This window comes from Scaptodrosophila lebanonensis, unplaced genomic scaffold, assembly GCF_003285725.1.
Source record: "Scaptodrosophila lebanonensis strain 11010-0011.00,11010-0021.00 unplaced genomic scaffold, SlebRS2 tig00000072-arrow-pilon, whole genome shotgun sequence".
NCBI classification, from domain to species: domain Eukaryota; kingdom Metazoa; phylum Arthropoda; class Insecta; order Diptera; family Drosophilidae; genus Scaptodrosophila; species Scaptodrosophila lebanonensis.
The window spans coordinates 3,501,657-3,521,347 of record NW_022060558.1 but is presented as its reverse complement, the minus strand read 5'-3'; the positions used below and the strand labels follow the sequence as shown (position 1 = coordinate 3,521,347).

General features: G+C 39.9%; 6 protein-coding genes across 8 annotated transcripts; 2 read left to right on the top strand and 4 right to left on the bottom strand.

Moving 5' to 3' along the window:
- Positions 1-10,022: 10,022 nt before the first annotated feature.
- Positions 10,023-10,708, bottom strand: LOC115625215 (60S ribosomal protein L35a). Its single transcript, XM_030520185.1, has 3 exons — positions 10,475-10,708; positions 10,188-10,415; positions 10,023-10,122 (listed from the first exon to the last, which is right to left on the bottom strand). The coding sequence occupies exons 1-3, from the start codon at positions 10,697-10,699 to the stop codon at positions 10,099-10,101; spliced, it is 477 nt and encodes a 158-aa protein (XP_030376045.1). The 5' UTR covers positions 10,700-10,708; the 3' UTR covers positions 10,023-10,098.
- Positions 10,709-11,210: 502 nt separating this feature from the next.
- LOC115625059 (polymerase delta-interacting protein 2) lies at positions 11,211-13,240 on the top strand. The gene is made up of 4 exons (XM_030519931.1): positions 11,211-11,583; positions 11,731-12,259; positions 12,324-12,665; positions 12,729-13,240. The coding sequence occupies exons 1-4, from the start codon at positions 11,474-11,476 to the stop codon at positions 13,107-13,109; spliced, it is 1,362 nt and encodes a 453-aa protein (XP_030375791.1). The 5' UTR covers positions 11,211-11,473; the 3' UTR covers positions 13,110-13,240.
- On the bottom strand, positions 13,136-14,299 carry LOC115625060 (39S ribosomal protein L44, mitochondrial). 2 transcript variants are annotated; one of them, XM_030519932.1, is made up of 2 exons: positions 14,193-14,299; positions 13,136-14,139 (listed from the first exon to the last, which is right to left on the bottom strand). In XM_030519932.1, exons 1-2 carry the CDS (start codon positions 14,257-14,259, stop codon positions 13,241-13,243), a joined length of 966 nt encoding a protein of 321 aa, XP_030375792.1. In that variant the 5' UTR covers positions 14,260-14,299; the 3' UTR covers positions 13,136-13,240. The 2 variants fall into 2 exon arrangements, with proteins under 2 accessions (XP_030375792.1, XP_030375793.1); XM_030519933.1 differs by having other exon boundaries at positions 14,199-14,270.
- Positions 14,300-16,453: 2,154 nt separating this feature from the next.
- Positions 16,454-17,799, top strand: LOC115625293 (SWI/SNF-related matrix-associated actin-dependent regulator of chromatin subfamily B member 1). The gene is made up of 2 exons (XM_030520307.1): positions 16,454-16,790; positions 16,850-17,799. The coding sequence occupies exons 1-2, from the start codon at positions 16,519-16,521 to the stop codon at positions 17,688-17,690; spliced, it is 1,113 nt and encodes a 370-aa protein (XP_030376167.1). The 5' UTR covers positions 16,454-16,518; the 3' UTR covers positions 17,691-17,799.
- Positions 17,710-19,300, bottom strand: LOC115625292 (histone deacetylase 3). 2 transcript variants are annotated; one of them, XM_030520306.1, is made up of 4 exons: positions 19,143-19,300; positions 19,000-19,088; positions 17,867-18,938; positions 17,735-17,753 (listed from the first exon to the last, which is right to left on the bottom strand). In XM_030520306.1, the coding sequence occupies exons 1-3, from the start codon at positions 19,298-19,300 to the stop codon at positions 17,872-17,874; spliced, it is 1,314 nt and encodes a 437-aa protein (XP_030376166.1). In that variant the 3' UTR covers positions 17,735-17,753; positions 17,867-17,871. The 2 variants fall into 2 exon arrangements, with proteins under 2 accessions (XP_030376165.1, XP_030376166.1); XM_030520305.1 differs by having other exon boundaries at positions 17,710-18,938.
- Positions 19,180-19,561, bottom strand: LOC115625294. Its single transcript, XM_030520308.1, has one exon. It carries the CDS (start codon positions 19,429-19,431, stop codon positions 19,315-19,317), a length of 117 nt encoding a protein of 38 aa, XP_030376168.1. The 5' UTR covers positions 19,432-19,561; the 3' UTR covers positions 19,180-19,314.
- Between the last annotated feature and the right edge of the window lie 130 nt (positions 19,562-19,691).

Below are 19,691 nucleotides of genomic sequence, written 5' to 3'. Positions count from 1 at the left end.
GTTTATACAAATATTTTGGCAAGTTTTAAAATAGCTAGCAATTCATATAATATTTTTTGTTTAAATAAATGAATTTGATGTTCCGCTAGCTTATTATAAAGCGTATGTTTCTTTTGCGGGCCATATATAGTTAATTTCATTTTAAATCCTTGAAGGGTACAACATCTAAAACAATAAACAACAATTTAAACAAAAAAAAAACCGATTTCAAACTATTAACAGGCACTAAAAAGTAAAAAATAATTGCGTATTCTTCTACAACTTAATATTCAATATATAATGTAGATACAAATATTGTTCTTTTTGGAGTCGGTGTCAGCGGTCGCGCGCCGCGCCATTCAAGAGACAGAGGCACTTCATTACGAACCATTTCAGATTCTTTTCTCTTTCTATATCTACTTCGTCATTCTTACGGTAATTCCTTGTTTAATGTTGACTATATTTTTGTATCAGCATTTCCTTGATTACCCGTATGTCTCAGCATAGTGTCGTATTAAAATTCATTTGATTCGTTTAATTAGGTACCGGTTTATTTGTTGTTTCAAGGTAGCAGATATTGTCACAGTAGTTATACGTGTATTGTCGTATAAAAGTTAATTTGAAATTGGGTTTAATTAGGTATTGGTAATCTGTCACAGTATATTGTCGTTCGTATAAAAGTTAATTTGTAAAAAAAGTATTTCTTAAAGTATTCTCATATTATTACTGGTAGATTGATTGATTGATTGATATATTGTAGTGTTTCCTTGGCTGACACCGACTCCAAAAATAACAATAATTGTATCTACATGATATATTGAATATTAAGTTGTAGAAGAATACGCAATTATTTTTTACTTTTTAGTGCCTGTTAATAGTTTGAAATCGGTTTTTTTTTTGTTTAAATTGTTTATTTTTGGATTTTTAGTGAATGTGAAGAACACTAACTAATGTGTATGAATATGGGTAGACCTAATAAATGTGTTTCTCATATGAGAGAGCGCCACTCTTGTTCTCAATATATTTTGTCGAAAACGTTCATCACAATGTCTGTCGTCTGCGAATATCTTCTGTTCTGATTTGTTGAGTTGCGGCTCTTGTTGCAGTTTGTTCTTCTGACTTTTGAGCTTTTAGAACGCTGGGGTCGTGTATTTTTGCTACACGCACTGTTACGGTTAGATTTTTTCGACGGCATTATACTGAAATTGAAATTCTATTTCACATGATATCTCATTTAAATTTGACACTCATCTACCGGGTGCCTTCGCATGATATCTAAAACCCATGAAAATTTTGTATGTTTTAAGAATTATATGGATTTCTCATGGATGCCATTGTCAGAATTGGACCAAATTAAAATGGGACCACATGGGAATCATCAGCTTTCAAATACAAAAGGAATCATCAAAATCGGTTTACACAGTCGAAAGTTCTGAGGTAACAATGAAAAATACAGTCGAATTGAGAACGTCCTCGTTTGCAGAACCTAACCAAACTCTCATCAAAGTACCCTTGAAGTACATCCTTTCTAATAAAAAAAGAATCATAGAAATCGGTTATCGTGATATAAAGTTATTCGTTCATTTGCCTTGCACATACTTAATAAAAATTTAAGACTTATGATGTTTTCTCATGGATGCCATTGTCAGAGCTGGACCAAATTGCAATGGGACCACATGGGAATCATCAGCTTTCAAATACAAAAAGAATCATCAAAATCGGCTTACACAGTCGAAAGTTCTGAGGTAACAATGAACAATACAGTCGAATTGAGAACGTCCTCGTTTGCAGAACCTAACCAAACTCTCATCAAAGTACCCTTAAAGTACATCCTTTCCAATAAAAAAAAGAATCATCGAAATCGGTTATCGTGATATGAAGTTATTCGTATATTTGTCTTGCACATACTTAATACAAATTTAAGACTTATGCTGTTTTCTCATGGATGCCATTGTCAGAACTGGACTAAATTAATATGGGACCATTCTGGAAGCACCAGCTTTCAAATAGTATAAGAACCATTAAAAACAGTTCACCTAGTCGAGTGTACCGAGGTAACAAACATAAAAAAAAAAAAAAAAAAAAAAATACAGACGAATTGATAACCTCCTCTTTTTTGAAATCGTTTAAAAAGGATACGTATTGCTAACATTGCACTTTTAAAGCTTGCGGCATTTTTTAATTACGATGCGTACACGGTGTCCCATTACATGACCGGGCAAGTCGCTTGTAAAGACAGTCTTCTTCTTTGCATATACTGTCGTTTCCGCAGCGGCAGCCTTTTCTGGATCAGCCGTAGAATCAAGTGCATACTATAATCATGATTAACAGCTTATTTCGCGCAGGCGTTGTACAAATCTTTGTTGTATTAAAATTTTTTGAATGCAGGCTCCGAATCTAGGGATCGACATACCAAAGCAATGTTTTACGGTATGTTGACCTATCACGGGTCATAGCTCCTGAAAATCAATTTATTTTGCTACCACAAAATAAAACATCAAATATCTTTTACAGAGAACCTCTGACTTAATAAAGAATAACAAAAAAATCGAAAAACGAACAAAAAATCATTAAAATAATAATATCCAAAATAAATTTCACTCCTTCTTAGTAACTCATAGCAAAAAGAAGGGTGTGTGTTAAGTGTGTGTGTGTTATAAAAGCTATAATTTGTAAAATTTTTGTAAAAATACCCGTGCGAAGCAAAGGCAGGACGCTAGTTTTTCAATAAAACATAAAATGGATCATATTGCAATCAGGTCACAGCTTATTTCGTGCAGTGATTTACATTCATACATACAATGGTTAACCAAAATCCAGTTCTTCTTTTTCCATTATAATTATTACCTAATTTATTTCCAAAAATGGTACGTTTTCCCCAATTTAATATAAATATTTTAGCATTCTTAAGAATGGGTCGCCTATTGGGGCGATAATTGGTTCTCAAGCATTATGAAGGCATGAGCCAACAGAAAATAGAAAAACTCGTAGTTCTGAAAGTTTTGTATGTGAGAATAAGTAGCCATTAAGGGTCGAAAAGCTCCAAATAAGATTTTCACGGACTCAGATAAGTGGCGTATAGTATAAAAAATTAAAGAAAACGATATCAGTTCCAAAATCTCGTTCTGAAGCCAATCTCATGGTGGAAAGACATCATTTTTGCAGACGAGCCCAAATGAAATACTACCAACAGAATTAAGCAGGAATGGCTTAAGCCGAATAATCAGCTTCAAAAGAAACATCCTATTCCTACATTTAAGCACGGAGCAGGAGGTGTACATGTTTGGGGCCGTAGGTCTGCCCCGGAGTCGGAAAATTGGTTTTCAGGAAGGAATCATGGACAACAATAAATTGAAAATTTTGCTCCAAAGTGCCAATATGTTAGGATTGCGGGATCGTTTCCGATTTTACAAGATAACGACCCAAAGCATAAGTCGGGAATTGTGCAGACCTGATCTTTTTTATTATACCCTGTACCCAAAGGGTATACTAGTTTTGTGTGAATGTATGGAACACACAGAAAGAGGCGTGACCCCCAAATGTATATATATTGTTGATCACGATGATAAGCCGAGCCAATATAGCTATGTCCGCCTGTCTGTCCGTCCGTCAGTCTGTATGAACGCAAGGATCTCAGAAAGTATAAGAGCTAGAATTACCAAACTTGGCATCCAGGTTCCCCTAAGCCCTAGGCAGGTCAAGTTTGTTTTTTTATTTTGATACACCCCCCTCCCCCGCAATTCGTGTTTTTTCTTATAACCTCCGTAATTCTTGGAATTTTGAAATAAATTTTGGTAGTGCTTATGTGTCCGTGTGCGAAGTTTCATCATGATAGAACAATTCTGAAGAAAGTTATAGCCATAAGTAAAATCGCTGCTCATGCGCTGCCTGCAGCTCTGTCGGCAGCGCTGCCCGCAGCTGTTGTTGTTGTTGCTGCTTTGGTTCAACTTTGTGCTGCGTAAATACACGCATATAAACACGCATAGGTACGTGATGTAAATGTATGCTGTTAAAACTGAACATAAACATGAATTAAATTAGTTAATTTAATTAATTAATTAATTCATTTAAAAAATTTTTTTTTTTTCAATTTTTCTTTTTTTGTGGAGAGTACAGGCTATTTTACTGTCGGGCTTGCTCGACTGTAGCGCTCTATCTTGTTTTATTCTTTATATTGTGAGCTATGTAATTATTCTGCGATGGCTTAGTCAGTATTTGAGCACTGCCTCTACTATCTGTTAAGACTGCCACCCGTGGTATACCCAGTGAAATAGCGTAATCTAGTGCCTTATCGATAGCTATAAGTTCGGAAGAGAGTGACGACAGGATTTTGTCCGTGAAAAAACTTTCAGTGTGCCCTGACTCCTCATGTAAGAAGACTGAGCTGGAGTTATTTACGGTGACCGATCCATCTGTGAAAAATAGCTTAAGACCTCCGCGCCTTAGGGAGTGAACCTTTTCATTAAAAATAAGACGAGTGCTTATTGTGTCTATTGATTTCTTGTTTCTCGCAGCGCCCTTGAAGAATTCCAGGTCTCCTTTAATTTTGGCGCACTTACCCTGATGTAAAGGGATTTCCTCTATGCGATTGAAAATTTCTGAAAACTCATTGTATACTTTCGAGTAGCTGGTGTTGATCTCGCGACCATACATGAGTGTGTCACCTGCTGGCAGATTAAAAGCAAAGACTTTCGCCAATTCCTTGGCTGTGAGGAATTTGTATCTGTTTTTGGGAGGAAGCTCAGCCGCCATGTGGTATAATACCGGGACCGGCGTGCATTTTAAAAGCCCCAGAGCTTTCCTAAGGCACAAGTTTGTACATCTTGTGACTTTTCCTAGAGCTGCCTTAGTCAGATTGCTGAAAGACGAGCATGCATATTCCAGTCTGCTCCTAACAAAAGCCTTGTACAGCAGAACCCCCTGTTTAGGGCTGACCCCAAATTGGCAGCCGCTCAATTGATTTGCTCCACTTCATTTATGAATGTGCCTTGATATAGAATATTTAGTTGCTTTTTGTACGAGCTAAAATGGATGGCCTTTGACTTGGATGGGTTAAAAGTCAGATTAATTTTACTGCATTCTCTTCCGAATTCTTCTATCCTGTTGCTCAGTATTTCTACGGCATCATCAAGCTTCTTGTGAAAGCACACCAGGAAGAAGTCATCAGCGTATTGAAAAAGTTGACAGTTTTGATTGTTGACCTTATGAAGCCCTGCCGTGTATATGTTGAATAAAGTTGGGCTCACACTGCCTTGGCAGACTCCTCTATTTATCTCCACCTTGCCAGAGCCCTTTATAAGGAATCTGCTTCGAAAAAACCAATTATCCATTGAACTTGGTGAATATCGAACTCCATGCAATTCAGCTTGTATTCCAAGATATCGATATCTACACAATCAAACGCCTTTTGCAGGTGCAGACATGCCGCTGCCACCTTGAAGCCTTCGGTTTTTAGGCATTGAATCTTGTTTACCAGGTCGTTGATGCATAGGGTGGTTAATCTGTTTTTCCTAAAAGCGTACGATCTGTCCGGCAGTAAGCTTCGGCTGGCGATGTGAACCTCAAATTTAATTTTAATTAGTCCTTCAATTGATTTAAATAGTGAACTCAGAAGGCAGATCGGCCTGTGATTTTGTATAAGGGCGGTATCTGCATTCCTTTTTGGAACCGGAACCAGACGAATATGTCTCCAGTATGCCATATGCCGTTCAGTATCTTAAATATATGGACTTTCTTGGCGTTAGGTAAATTCTGCCGCATCCGGTATGATATGCCGTCCAGACCGCATGCCGATGCTGGGCTTCTTGTATTCAAAAAAGAAATGATGTCCTCAAAATCTAAGGAACTGTTTGGCGTGATATTTTGTGTTGTTTGAGCCAGTCTCTGTGGTGGATTGCTTGATGTGCCTGGTGTGTCTTTTACTATTTGTAAAAACTCGTCGTCTTCCTCTTTGGACCATGTAGTACCTGTCTTTTTTATTTGTTTGTAAAACTTTAGATGCTAGGCACCACTCCACAATGACTGCGTTGACGTAATATCACCCAAGAAATTGGTAAAATTTAGTCTACGGCAGTTTTTAATGTGGCTTTGCAATTTTGTTTCCGCCTCCATTAATTTTTCCGCATCTGATAGTTTTTTGGAAAAGTAAAATTTCTTTCTGCTCGCATTTCTAAGGCGGAACAGCCTGTTTGCATCTTCATCCCACCACTTCTTTGGCACGTGTTTGTTGTCGCTGGGTAATATAACGGTGTTCGCTTTGATAATTGAGCGAACATTGCCGTTAAGTGTGTCCAGATCTGTGAACTCACTGTTAGAGAATACCCTTACGATTCTATTGTGCAGTACTTTTTTGTGATTAGATGATGTGGTTAATGGGTCCAGCTGGATCATGACCGGCAGGTGATTACTATTGGATATTTTGCAGCTTAAAGCCTGCCATCTTACTTCCTGGTTTCTGAAGTTGCAGAAGGTCAGATCCAAGACTGACAAGTTACCTGGACCACGAGAAAAAGTTGGAGAGCCATTGTTTAGGCATATAAAACCGGAGTCCGCGGCGGCCCGTTCAATGCTATGTCCCTTACTGTCACTAGTAGGACTACCCCATGTGATAGATTTAGCATTAAAGTCTCCACTAATTAGGGATGCCTTGTTCAGAGAGGCCGCGAACGCGAAAATGTCCTTAACTCTTTTTACACTCTGTACATGAAATGTACAAGAGTATATTAGGTTTGCGCGAGCTGAAAAATGTAACAGGCAGAAGGAAGCGTGGCAGACCCAGCAAAGTATATATATTCTTGATCAGCATGACAAGACGAGTCGATTTAGCCCTGTCTGTCTGTCTGTCCGTCCGTCCGTCCGTATGATCACCTAGATCTCAGAGACTATAAGAGCTAGACACACCAAATTTTGCACAAAGATGCCTTATGTGTGTACGCTATACGAGTTTGTTTAATTTTTTTGATTTTCCCCCTCGCTTCCCCCCTATGGGGGTTTTCCCGATTTTCCATTCGTATAACCGCCTATATCTCGGAGACTTGTGTGAATACGCAGAAAATGTGTATTTCGGAATTTCCCTCCCTCCCCCCTCTCCTATGCAAATCGCGATTTTCTCTAACTCCTGTAATTCTTGGAATTTCGAACTTAACCTTAGCAAATACCTTCAGTTAGTTATTATGTGTCCGTACGCCAAGTTTTACCATGATAGACCGAATTAACAAGTTATAGCCATAAATATATTTGCTGCTGCAGCGCTGCCTGCGGCTGTTGTTGATGTTGCTGTTTGGTTGACTGCTAACATGTTTACACAGACACGAATAGATGCGCATAGGCATACATACACTCACACAGACGCAATTGCTAAGTAAATGTGCAATTATACACAATTTACGTGAGTTCGAATACCGAGAAAGGTAAAATCGAAATCGAAAAAAATTTTTTTTTTATTTTCTTAATTTTTTTTATTTTCTATAATTATTGTAAACATATGTACAGAGTATTTCAAAGTCGGGACACCCGACTTTAGCTTTTTTACTTGTTTATTTATAAGGAACATATTTAAAAGCTGTTTGTTGTTGTTGTAAGTCAAACTTTGAATGTTATACTGTAGGATCTTCATATTAATTATTATTTGCCAGAGCCGACGCGTTTCTGATTAAATTGGCGTCTAGCTCTGCGTTCGTAGCGTTTATGAAGTCCCTTATTTCTTCCCAGAATATTCTTGGCGGGCCAGCTCCATTATTGTTATTCTGATCCGTTAAGGAGCCCAGAATCTTTTCCCCAAGCCAATCAAACTTTTCCTGCAGCAAGGATTCGTTTGAGACCAATGAGTCTATGATCGAATTGCGATTGACATTTTTAACCCACTCTCGAATAGGGATGGACATTTTTTCCTAATCTCCTGCTTGGAGAGATTTTCTACCGCCATACATTTTTGTATTGCATATGCCTTTTGCCTTGCTGGGCACTGTGGAGCTGTAGCCATGTGCTCCCCTTTACAATTTGCGCATGCAATGGCTGAACAAATGACTTCCTTCTCGTGCTCCATGCCGCATTTGAAGCACCGCGCGGCTCCCTTGCAATGCTTGGCCATATGGCCGAAGCGCTGGCAACGGAAGCATTGCCGAAACTCAATATAAGGGTGCACCTCCACCATTGTGTAAAGAAATTTTATTTCTTTGGGAAGCTGGTGTCCCTTAAACCAAACTTTGACTCTCATAGTGGGGACAAGATCCTTTGAATTCGAGTCTCTTTTGAAAATTCTTTCCACCTGCGATATTGGAATATCAGCTGACAAGAGCTCCATCAGTAGCTCGTTGGACATATGCGTAGGGATATTAAACAAAATTCCTGCCTTGGCTATGAAATGCCTAAATATTTTAGGCACAAAACCACGGTCTGCAAGCACTTGCAATGACGCCAGCTCATTCGCACTTTCGGCCGAACGGCAAATAATTTTACACCTGACATACCCTATTTTTATTACCTCGTCGATACCTTCAATCTTCTTGGAACATAGCAGTTCCGTGAGTTCAAATTGATTTATGGCTTTTCTCAACCCGAATTCACAAGCCTTGTCCACATAAACCACATAAGGGCCTTTATGAGCCTCTTTATAATGAAAGTTATTACTCACGCTTTTTTCCCCACTTCTTCTTTTTCCTTTAAACCATTTGTCTCCGAATTATCTGACTTACTTGAGTCTTCCTCTTTATCTTTCCCCGAACGGTGTTCAAATTAGAGGTTGAGAAACATCGATGGTACTATCGATGCATCGATGTTTTTAATTTTGTTTAAAACATCGATTGTTTCTGGCGACTATCGATGTTTCTCGCTTACATCTCTATGAAAGTGAAAGATCGATCTTCTCAAGCAAACGTCATTATCATCTTGAGACAACATCTAGATAATTTAAATGAACCGGAGGAATGTGATCCTCTCTTATATTGGAAAGTAAATTCGATATTTTAAATAATATAATTATAAATCCTAATTTTAGATGAATACAGAAGGCATGATGGCGTTTAAAAGTACAGCACAGAAATATTTATGCGTTCCGGCAACTTCATGTGAAGCAGAGAGAGCTTTCAGCAAAGCTGGACAACTAATATATCTGATCGTCGTACTCCCCTAAATCCGAACGTTGTGGACAAGATTATGTTCTTGAACAAAAACCAGGACTTGTTTTTAGACAAATGTTCTTAATACTTTTTTTTTTTTAATTGTGATCTCAGAAATGGAATAAAATAATTTTAATCAGACGTTGGTGTGTCTTTTTATTTTTTTATTATTTTGAACTATTGATGTTACATCGATGTTTTGCTTTAAAAACATCGATGTTTCTCCACCTCTAGTTCAAATTGCAACTGTATTAGCTTTTTTGATAAGTTAATTTTTTAAAACATCGATGCATCGATTTTTTTATAAAAAGAAATTGATTTACATCAACATCGATGTTTTCCCTTCGACTTACATCCCTACCAAGTCTCCTCTATGGTATCGATACCGCAGGTTCGGATGTCTACCATGTACATTTTACAACACTAGTATGCTTGCCATCGATCTGGCAATTTAACGGATAACTAGATCCTTTTCACGCCAATATGACGGCAGAAACACGATTTTGACAATTTTGAATGTGGTTCACCGACTAAAGCGATAATTTTTCAACTTATTATATAATAACAATGCATGTAGAGAATATTTTCGAACCCGATGCTATTGTGAAAGGTAGAAGGATCCAAAAAAGTTGAAAATTGCATCAATGGAATAATAAAGTATGGACGTAGTGAAGACTTTCAAGCTTCGGAACCGGCAAAGAAAACTTTATAGCTAGCTTTATATTCATTATCAGTATTTGCTTATCTCATTATGATTGAAGGCAAAAATGATACTTCCAAGCATTTGGGATTTTAGAACAGTCTACAACAGCTGAGCTGGCTAGTTAGCTTTCGTTTTGTTTTATCCTTTTGCCTCATATTACAGTGAATCGTTCCGATTGGCACCTAGCTTAGACTAACATGGTTTTTCAGCACACGATGATATAGTTGTAGTTAAATTTAAATTGTTTCATTTATTATAAAACGCATGTTCTCTTGCAGGTCATATAAAGTTAATTTCAACTTAAATCCTTGAAGGGTACAACATCTAAAATAAAAGGATACGTATTGCTAACATTGAACTTTTAAAGGTTGCAGCATGTTTCTACTTACGATGCGTACACGGTGTCCCATTGCATGACCGGGCAAGTTCCTTGTAAAGCGGGCACGCACAGCGCCGGTGTTGCCGTGGATGCGAGTAACCTTGCCCCATACTGCACGCACGCGTGTCTTACGGTCGGGTTGCTGTGGCACGCACTTCTTAGTTTCGGCCTTATACACATAAACACAGCGTTTGCCAACATAGAACTCGCCATGCTCCTTACGGCGAGCGCCCTCAATCTGCAATAATTTATACGTTTTAAGTATTATGAGTTTTATATTCATTCAATTTAACTCACCTTGAGAATGGCTTGGTTCTCATGCTGATTTCTCAAACCGCGCTTGTATCCGGTAAAGACAGCCTTCGCAAAGAGGCGACCGTGACGCTTGTATTTCTTTGCAGATACTTTCGTCTCCGCAGCGGCAGCCTTTTCTGGTTTTGGCGCCTTTGCGGCTTTGGGCGCTTTGGGAGCCTTAGCTGCTTTGGGCGCAGCGGCAGCGGGAGTTGCTTGTGTGTCAGCCATCGTAGTTAACTATTAAAATTGGAACGGAACGGCATGTCAGAAAAATTTATGTTAAGCATGATTAAATAGTCCTAACTCTGAATTAGTTGGCAAATGCTCGGAGACACTTTTTCACTGTATTTTGATGCAAATATTGGTTTTTGTTTTGATTGCTATGGTACAGAATGTTATACATGGACCTTAGCCAAAAACATCACACTTTGCTTACGATTGTGGTATTAGCCAACTAGTTCATAGTCCAATATGCATATTAAATTGGTTATTACAACTACTATTTGTGCGTTTATTGTGCATTTTCACGTATATTTTGTTTATTTTAGCGCAGAACACAAAATCCCGCGTACGTACCGGAAGTCTGGCAATTGGCGAAAGAGAGAGACAATGACAGCTGTCAAAGAGCGGTAGTAATTTGACATTTGATTGCATGCAGCACTGAGTCCTAGTGTTGCCATATTTTCAGACAAGTAGTCAGGTGATTGTTGTTTTTATTTCGGGCAGGGAAGAAGCAGCATGACATACTAAGGATTTTTCGTACGCTTTTTGGAAAACAGGGGAAAATTCATAGAAAAATGCAAAAATTAGTAGTACGCAAATGTTTAAACGCAATTAGATAAATAGGCAAAATTTTCAAGCACATGTAATCACTTGAAATTACACGTCACACGACATCCCAGCACCAGTTTACGTGGGCATCGGCATCGCAGTTGCATAAAAGCTTGCTCATTAAGCTTCACTTCTTACTCGATTGGATTTTGGGTTTCCTGACAAAAACAAATGGGTTTGCTGCTGCAAGTGGTTAGATGGGACAAGCGCTGGCACATTCTTACCAAATGCGACATTCTTTTAAAGCGCAATATCAAGAAGCAAGCAGTTTATCCACCAAAGTAAGTTTTTTGGGGGGTGGTGGTGGTGGCGTGAATGCGCTACAGAGATTGACAGATTCGGCGTCGCAAAACAAAAACAAAAGTTGCATAACGTTTACATTTTGTACAGTCTTATACATGTTTATATATATATATATTTTTTTTCAGGCTTGCCGAGGTTGGACGGCTTGTGGAGCCCAGAGACAGCAAATATGAAACTGGACAACTTTTTTTGCATCGCATCTTTGGCTACCGTGGCGTGATTCTATTTCCGTGGACAGCGCGCGTTTACGACCGTGATTTGCATAATCCCAGCAAACAAACAAATGCAACGGCAACTGCAACGGCGTCATCAACACCACGATCTAAAGAGGCTTCGCTTAGAGTTAAGGCAAATAGCACAAGCAGCAGTGGAAGTGGCGATACCGCGACTGCAACTACCGCCGGCGACAGTAAAGGCGCAGCGGCAACGCAATCAGCAAACCAGCAAACTGACACTACTGCGTGGGCAAGCACCTCATCAACAGCTAGTCCGGAAACAAAGAGTACCACAAGTGTAGGTACTGCGAGTAGCACCGCCACTAGCACCACCCCCACCAGCAGTGGCAACAGCAGCAATGTCGATACAAGAGAGGTCAAGGGCAAAGTACAAACGTTCTATCAGGTGCTGATCGACACGAGGGACTGTCCACATATTGTAAGTTATTGCTAATATGTAACTATTGCATTAGAATATGAACTACATTATTTCACTTTTTAAGCGCGCCCAAACCGAAGCTGTTACTTTTCTAGGTAATCAGGACTCTAATCGGAGCTTGTATGCCATACCTGGTCTAGATTATGTGGCTCATGACGATATTATGCCATATAGCTCATCAGATAAGCATCCTCTGCAGCATGAACTTTTCGATAAGTTTCTAACATATGCGCCTGAAAACGAACCACCATTTGTGGGACAGGACACGTTGAAGGCGTGGCAAGAAAAGAACCATCCCTGGCTGGACATGAGCGATGTGCACAAAGAGACAACGGAGAATGTGCGCATTACAGTTATACCCTTCTATATGGGCTGCAGGGAAACTCCCGCCTCATCAGTGTACTGGGTGAGTTGCTCAAAAAAAGATATTAGAACTATTTGGTTTTTATTGAAATTGGAACCATTTCAGTGGCGTTACTGCATACGTCTAGAGAATTTGGGCGAAATGAGTGTTCAATTACGCGAACGTCATTGGCGTATTTTCTCATTATCGGGAACTTTGGAAACGGTGCGGGGACGCGGCGTTGTTGGCCAGGAGCCCATATTAAGTCCACGCCTGCCTGCTTTCCAATACAGCAGCCATGTTAGCTTGCAGGCACCAAGTGGTCATATGTGGGGCACGTTTAGACTGGAGCGTGAAGATGGGTACTCCTTCGACTGTAAAATACCCCCCTTCTCACTTGAAAGTAAGCCGGACGACATCAGTCCACCACCCTCCTCAACATCGCCTACAGGCTCAGGTAGCATCGATGATTACAGCGATGAAAAGAAGCGTGACGATAGCGACTAGGCCACGATGAAGCCAAACAGTTGTTATTTCGTAGTTAACGATTTTACAAAACAATTTATTTTGACTATTCAAGAAGTACATGTGTTTAGTGCAAATTAAAAATAACTAGCGGACAAACGCGTAAAGGCTAATTAGGCTAGTCTCACATTTTTCGGTTCCACCTGCAGTTGGAAATTGAAGGGTTGTCGGTTGTCGTGCATGTCGAAGAGCGTCTGTAGTGCATCTAGGGCGGCAGTTTCTGTTGCTGTATTTACATCCTCGCCGAATCCTTTGCCCAAAAGTTGACGATTCGCATAGATTCCAACATGATACGCAGCCAAGACAGTGTTCTTCCCACAGTCGCCAAGCAGTCGAGGTTCTACATCGCCCAAATTTCGCTGCTGACATACCTCTGTAAGCAACTTAATTGGCTCCGACGGCTTCCACAAATCTAACAAATCCTTTTGATTAAGCTGAGTGCAAACAAAGTCTCGTACAAATATGAAGGCTCGCTCCACACCGCTGGAATCAGAGAGTGCGCCAATGACTGCCTGCAACGTTTGTGCCAACGTCTCTGTAGTGGGCGGATATTCCGCTGAAAATATAAGTTCTTTAGTTCCTAAATGCAAGGCAACATATGCCAGGGTGTTATCGCTGAGTAAATAAGCTGCAATCGCTTGTTGTCCAGCAGATGGCATTTTGGGCAGACTGTGTTGCAAATATGCTTCCACGTAGGCTTTAGCTATATGTGCACCCTTGGCCGCTAGTTCTGTATTATCGGTCGCTTGTAGATCTACCTCCTCAATACCCAGTTTGCGCTGGCGCTCCCGTTCCTGATGTACATAAGAGGGTTGTGTGAATGCCGCCTGTAGCACTGGTAGTTGGAAGCTCTCTTGCAAACGCTTTCCAAAAGCGAACAACTCCGAACGATAGTTCCATTCCACGTATCCGGAGCGAGATTCCGGCTTCTGTGGTCCCTGCTTTTTTGCGCGATGTCTCAGCTCACGTAACGTCGGTGCAACCCACCGTTTTATATTACGTTGCGTTTGAGCTGCAAAAATTTCTACTAAAATGAGTGAACCTTTACAAACAACCTAAACATACCTGTACCTATACTGGTCAGAGGCTTCGCCACTAATATAATACCAGCAACACTGCGTAAAAATGACATGTTTAACAACCAAATCAAACGACAATCCAACTCGTTCGGATTCAATCATATGGGTCTTCAAAAAGTGCTATCGATACTTTTCTAACCTTTTTTTTATCTATACATCGAGTTCGATGAGAAATGTATGAAGGAAAGTATCGAAAGTGTTTCGCAAATTAAATACCGTCCTACACTATGTAACTGTTTTTTCGACATTGAATCTTTACATTTTTTATGCAGATATATCAAAATATTACATATTATGATTTAAACAAACCATAATAACCATATGTTGAGTTTACCATCATAAAGCTGTCATAGAAACAATATTATACAATACAATTACTTCTAAAGATATTGGACTCAAATTGCATATTGAGAATGTTTCAGTCACAAGCGATGGTTTTTCCTAGAAGAAGCTCAAGTACATTGTATGTGTAGAATAATTATAAAAATTTGAAAAAATTCACGAAATTGTATTATAAAAAATTCTTGGTCAATTATGTTATACCTCCCTGGGTATTCGAACTCAACGAGTCTATGACTGCACATATACATATGTATATGAGAATTGAATATACATACATACATATACATATGTTAGTCTCTGCGTGCTTGTGAGTAAGCATGTGTGGAGTACAGAGTTGAGCCAAAGCACCAACAACAACAGCTGCTGCAGATGTTGGGCAGTGATTACATTTATGACTATAACTTCCTTTCAATTTGATCTATCAAGATTAAAGTTGGCATACGGAAACATAATCACAAACAGGAGGTATTTGTTAGGTCTACGGCGCGTCTTTCCGCCTGTTACATTTTTGGCTTCTCCAATATACTCCTGTACAATATACATGTACAGAATATAAAAAGTGGGCGAATCTCAATTGCCAGTCAAGATTTTGGAGCCAATCTTACTTACTGGCTTCGAAGTAAACCAAAATTGTATTTGTCAAACATTGTCCTGTACAAATGTTCTACGAATTGTAAAAGACCAAACAAATAATAAGTTTAGGTGTACCTGCAAGTTATAGAGTAAACAAGAGAGAACGCTACTGTCGAGCATGCCCGACAGTGAAATACCCTGTTCCGGCACTGAGGTATATGCGCCTCTAGCAGAAGCAACAGGAAGAAGAAGATCGAAATTGATGCTGCAGCTTTTGGGCGTAGTAGTACTACTTACAATTACTAATTATGTATATAATGCCGCTCGTTTATGACAGTAGTGGCACTCGCTTGTGAAAGTAGGCCCTACGTATTGACAAAGAGACTGCTGTGGTTATACTACACATGACATCACTAATTTAAACCATCTTTATCTCAAAAATGCGTTTAATTTGTAAAGGTGGGAATGGGAAAATTCCGTGATTTTTGGCTCACTTACAAAGAAACACAGACTTTCGATGGGACAAACAAAATTAGTTTTGTAAAGCTACTGAAGAAAGAAGCAGCTCTGTACCTTTTTCTTGCTCAGCATACAGCAATAGCGCAGATTGACCGCTTTTGAAATGTTCACCAAGATGATGGAAAATGTATTTTCCAAGGTTTTTTTTAAAGCACTTCTTGTAAAAATAAATGTAGCTTTTTATTACGCTTTTTTGCAATAATTTTTAGCTTTTTTTCACTCTCCTTCCCGACAAAAACAGCTTTTTTTCCTTCTAAAAAGTTGGCAACACTGCGTAGTACCGAAGTAAAATTTTTTCGCTAATAACTTTTCTTAGAACCAACCGATTTAGATGAAATTTGAAACAAAAATAGATAATTATATAGAAATTATGTGTGCAAGGTTAGGGTAGCTTCTGAAATGTGGACGGTATTGAAATTCTGTAGCGGGGTAAGGCGGGGGAATTCCAAAAAATAAAATAAACTCGTCCTTTCTCGGACCTAGGAGAATCTCTATTCCAACTTATATGGTTATTCTAGTTTTCATAGTTTCTGAGATCCTTGCGTTCATCCAGACGGACATGTCTAGATCGATTTCTCTCGTCATGCTGATTCAGAATATATGTATATGTATACTTTATGGGGTCTGAGATGCTTCCTTCTGCATGTTACATACTTTGCACAAACCTAATATACCCTTTTTACCCTACGGATACAGAGTATAAAAATACTAGAATTTTTGCATATGACATATCGATAAGTTGTACCGATACTTAAGTACTCGATGGGTTGATAATAAAAAGACGCCATCCTGCTTGTGTATGCGGCATGAAAATTTTGGTCTGCTAAACTGTGACTTAATAAAAATATACTTCATTGGGCAGTAAAATAAGCAGCAACATGGCTCTGCAAACTTACGGTGACAAGCCGGTGGCATTTCAACTAGAAGAGGGCGGAGAGTATTATTATGTTGGCTCCGAGGTCGGAAATTACATGCGCCACTTTAGGGGTATACTCTACAAAAAATATCCTGGGATGACACGGATTGTGTTGTCCAACGAGGAGCGAAAGAGGCTGGCTGATTCTGGACTCAGTTCACACATTTTGGCCAGCTCCGTGTCTTTGCTGCGTGCAGTCGAAGTGGATGACATTATGGCAGGAAACGATGAGAAGTACGTCATATTCCAAATATTATTGCTGTAGCTAAAGTCTCAACATTTTCCTTTTACAGATATCGCGCAGTTTCAGTGAATACTTCCGATACACCTGTACCCCGTGAGAGCAAGTCGAAAAAACAACCACAATACGTACCAACGATGCCGAATTCGAGTCACCTGGATGCAGTTCCCCAGGCCACACCCATCAATCGTAATCGTGTGCACACGAAGAAGGTGCGCACATTTCCGATGTGCTTTGATGACACCGATCCCACGGCAAGTTTGGAAAATGCGGCACAAAAAGAGTGCCTGGTACCCATTCGGCTAGATATGGAACTGGAAGGGCAAAAGCTACGCGACACGTTCACATGGAACAAAAACGAGAGTATGATCACGCCAGAACAATTTGCCGAAGTGTTGTGCGATGACTTGGACTTAAATCCTATTCCATTTGTACCGGCCATTGCACAAGCCATACGCCAACAAATCGAAGCCTTTCCAAACGATCCGCCCATATTGGAGGAAAGCTGCGATCAGCGTGTCATAGTCAAACTTAATATACATGTCGGCAATACATCACTCGTCGATCAGGTCGAATGGGACATGTCGGAGAAGAATAATAATCCCGAAGAGTTTGCCATCAAGCTATGCGCTGAGCTTGGTCTTGGTGGTGAGTTCGTCACAGCCATTGCGTATAGCATACGGGGACAGCTGTCCTGGCATTGTCGCACGTATGCCTTCAGTGAAGCTCCATTGTCCACCATTGATGTACCGTTCCGAAATCCCAGCGATGCGGACGCTTGGGCACCATTCCTAGAAACACTAACTGATGCCGAAATGGAGAAGAAAATACGCGATCAGGACCGTAATACGCGACGCATGCGACGTTTGGCCAATACCACAACGGGTTGGTAATCTTATTGAATAGTACTCCTTTTCATTATCTTCGATCTGTGTAGGTCTTTATGTTCATCCCATCTAAAAGGCAATATATATAAATACACGTGTCTAATTTTAAAGCCAATTACATGCTATTTTATCGAAATAATTTCTCTTAACAATTGCTAGCTTATGAGATAAATAATGCTTACAGCTTCTAACTTTCAACTGAATCTGGCTTGTCTTGATCTTGATCACCATCGTAGAATTCATTCTTCGGTTCGATAAGTTTGTCCTCATCGGCTTGTGAAACGCGCACATCGGGATCTGTTTCCTCCTTCATGCGCAGTTCCTCCAAGTCAATTGTGTCCGGTGGCGTTTGCACCATTTGTACGCTTGGTGAGTGTTGGCACATTTTCAAATTTTCATAAACATGCTTTACGATCATCTCTAAGTACTGCTTTGAATTTGCATTGTCCTGTCGTGAGTTTACATCGGGATGTAACGTAAAATCAGGAGCAAAGAAATCGTAATATTCCGTTACGGGTAAATCATTTGCTATTTCCTGATCCAAGAGCAGTGACGTTTCGTGTGTCCAACAGCGCGCCACATTACGTAATGTATACCCACCGCCACCAACGACTAATGTTGGAACGTTCAGACCTCTGACAAACTTTACACAGGCTCCATGGCCACGGGTACTCAGTGAAAAGCAGCCCAAACGATCGCCAGCCAGTGAATCTGCGCCACATTGTAGAACAATAGCAGTGGGTCGATAAAACTCCATAACCGCTGATATAATTGGTTTAAAAACCTGAAAGTAACTTTGATCATCTATGCCCTCCTTAAGCGGCACATTTACGCTATAATATCGTCCCGACTCGTTTCCTAGCTCATACATATCACCAGTGCCGGGAAAGAAATAGTTGCCATACTTATGAAACGAAACTGTCATCACTCGATCCGTCAAATAGAACGCTTCTTGCACGCCATCCCCATGGTGCACATCTATGTCAATGTAAAGCACACGGGGATGATATTTAAGCAGCTCCAATATGCCTATGACAATGTCGTTAACGTAACAAAACCCAGAAGCCTCAAATTTCTTAGCATGATGCAAGCCACCGGACCAATTAATGCAAATATCGCTGTGATTTTGATTTAGTTTTTGGGCTCCTTCTAAAGAAGCCCCAGTATACATGGAACAAAAATCGAAGAGGCCGTCAAAGACGGGACAATCTTCACCCACACTGAAATGTGCAAGATACTTTGTGTAGGCAACAGCTGAAAAAAAAATTGCAATTCATTGTCAATGATACTTGGCAGACTATGAGAAGGAACTTACAATTGCATTGTATGTTTTGTGGCGTCACTTGCTGTAGATAGGCGATGTATTCGTCACTATGAAAACGCAGCATATCCTGGGCACTAGCTCTGCAAGAACAATTTGTCTTATTGGAATACCAGCATATTGCTTAGCGTACTTACTTATAAGGTCTATAGATTTTCATCTTTTTGTGCAAGCCATAGTTCATCACGAGGCTGTGTGTGACAGCTAGACGTTGCGGCTTCATAGGATGTCCTGCGCCATAGTGGAAATTGCCGACATCCGCATTATAAAAATATGAAACACGTCGATCACTCATCTTCGCCAACTAGTCTAGTCGCTATCTAAAGCCACCCCAGGGAGCAAATAGGTTTTTGCATATAAAATAATGAGTAGCACGGCCACTATAAACAAAAGACGCCGCGTTGTGTCCAGCTCGCCTAATATCATGCCTTTAATTGCACTTCTGTATGTATGTATTCGCAATTAGCTTACGCGATTTTAATTTAAACATTGGTTACTTTATTTTATTGTATTGTAAGCAACTAACTCCGTTTTAAGCGGTATTTAACTTTTTCTGAGTCCATTTCTTTCGCGGTGCTGCCACAAGGGTGGCCATCTTGAATTTACGGCAGATACTTTAACAGCTGTTTAATGCCTATGTATGCGCACCATGTGAATGGCAGAATTCGGATCCGCTGTCGCGAATT

What these genes read in the sequence shown, in the direction of transcription:
- LOC115625215 (XM_030520185.1), bottom strand. Translation starts at nt 10,699, where the DNA reads ATGGCTGACACACAAGCAACTCCCGCTGCCGCTGCGCCCAAAGCAGCT. An exon ending in AGAACCAAGCCATTCTCAAG is followed by an intron (nt 10,416 to 10,474) that starts GTGAGTTAAATT and finishes AAATTATTGCAG; the next exon opens with ATTGAGGGCGCTCGCCGTAA. An exon ending in TGGGACACCGTGTACGCATC is followed by an intron (nt 10,123 to 10,187) that starts GTAAGTAGAAAC and finishes CTTTTATTTTAG; the next exon opens with ATGTTGTACCCTTCAAGGAT.
- LOC115625059 (XM_030519931.1), top strand. Translation starts at nt 11,474, where the DNA reads ATGGGTTTGCTGCTGCAAGTGGTTAGATGGGACAAGCGCTGGCACATT. An exon ending in CAAGCAGTTTATCCACCAAA is followed by an intron (nt 11,584 to 11,730) that starts GTAAGTTTTTTG and finishes ATTTTTTTTCAG; the next exon opens with GCTTGCCGAGGTTGGACGGC. An exon ending in CCGCCTCATCAGTGTACTGG is followed by an intron (nt 12,666 to 12,728) that starts GTGAGTTGCTCA and finishes GAACCATTTCAG; the next exon opens with TGGCGTTACTGCATACGTCT.
- LOC115625060 (XM_030519932.1), bottom strand. Translation starts at nt 14,259, where the DNA reads ATGTCATTTTTACGCAGTGTTGCTGGTATTATATTAGTGGCGAAGCCT. An exon ending in TCTGACCAGTATAGGTACAG is followed by an intron (nt 14,140 to 14,192) that starts GTATGTTTAGGT and finishes AAATTTTTGCAG; the next exon opens with CTCAAACGCAACGTAATATA.
- LOC115625293 (XM_030520307.1), top strand. Translation starts at nt 16,519, where the DNA reads ATGGCTCTGCAAACTTACGGTGACAAGCCGGTGGCATTTCAACTAGAA. An exon ending in ATGGCAGGAAACGATGAGAA is followed by an intron (nt 16,791 to 16,849) that starts GTACGTCATATT and finishes TTCCTTTTACAG; the next exon opens with ATATCGCGCAGTTTCAGTGA.
- LOC115625292 (XM_030520305.1), bottom strand. Translation starts at nt 19,300, where the DNA reads ATGAGTGATCGACGTGTTTCATATTTTTATAATGCGGATGTCGGCAAT. An exon ending in AAAATCTATAGACCTTATAA is followed by an intron (nt 19,089 to 19,142) that starts GTAAGTACGCTA and finishes TTGTTCTTGCAG; the next exon opens with AGCTAGTGCCCAGGATATGC. An exon ending in ACAAAACATACAATGCAATT is followed by an intron (nt 18,939 to 18,999) that starts GTAAGTTCCTTC and finishes TTTTTTTTTCAG; the next exon opens with CTGTTGCCTACACAAAGTAT.
- LOC115625294 (XM_030520308.1), bottom strand. Translation starts at nt 19,431, where the DNA reads ATGATATTAGGCGAGCTGGACACAACGCGGCGTCTTTTGTTTATAGTG.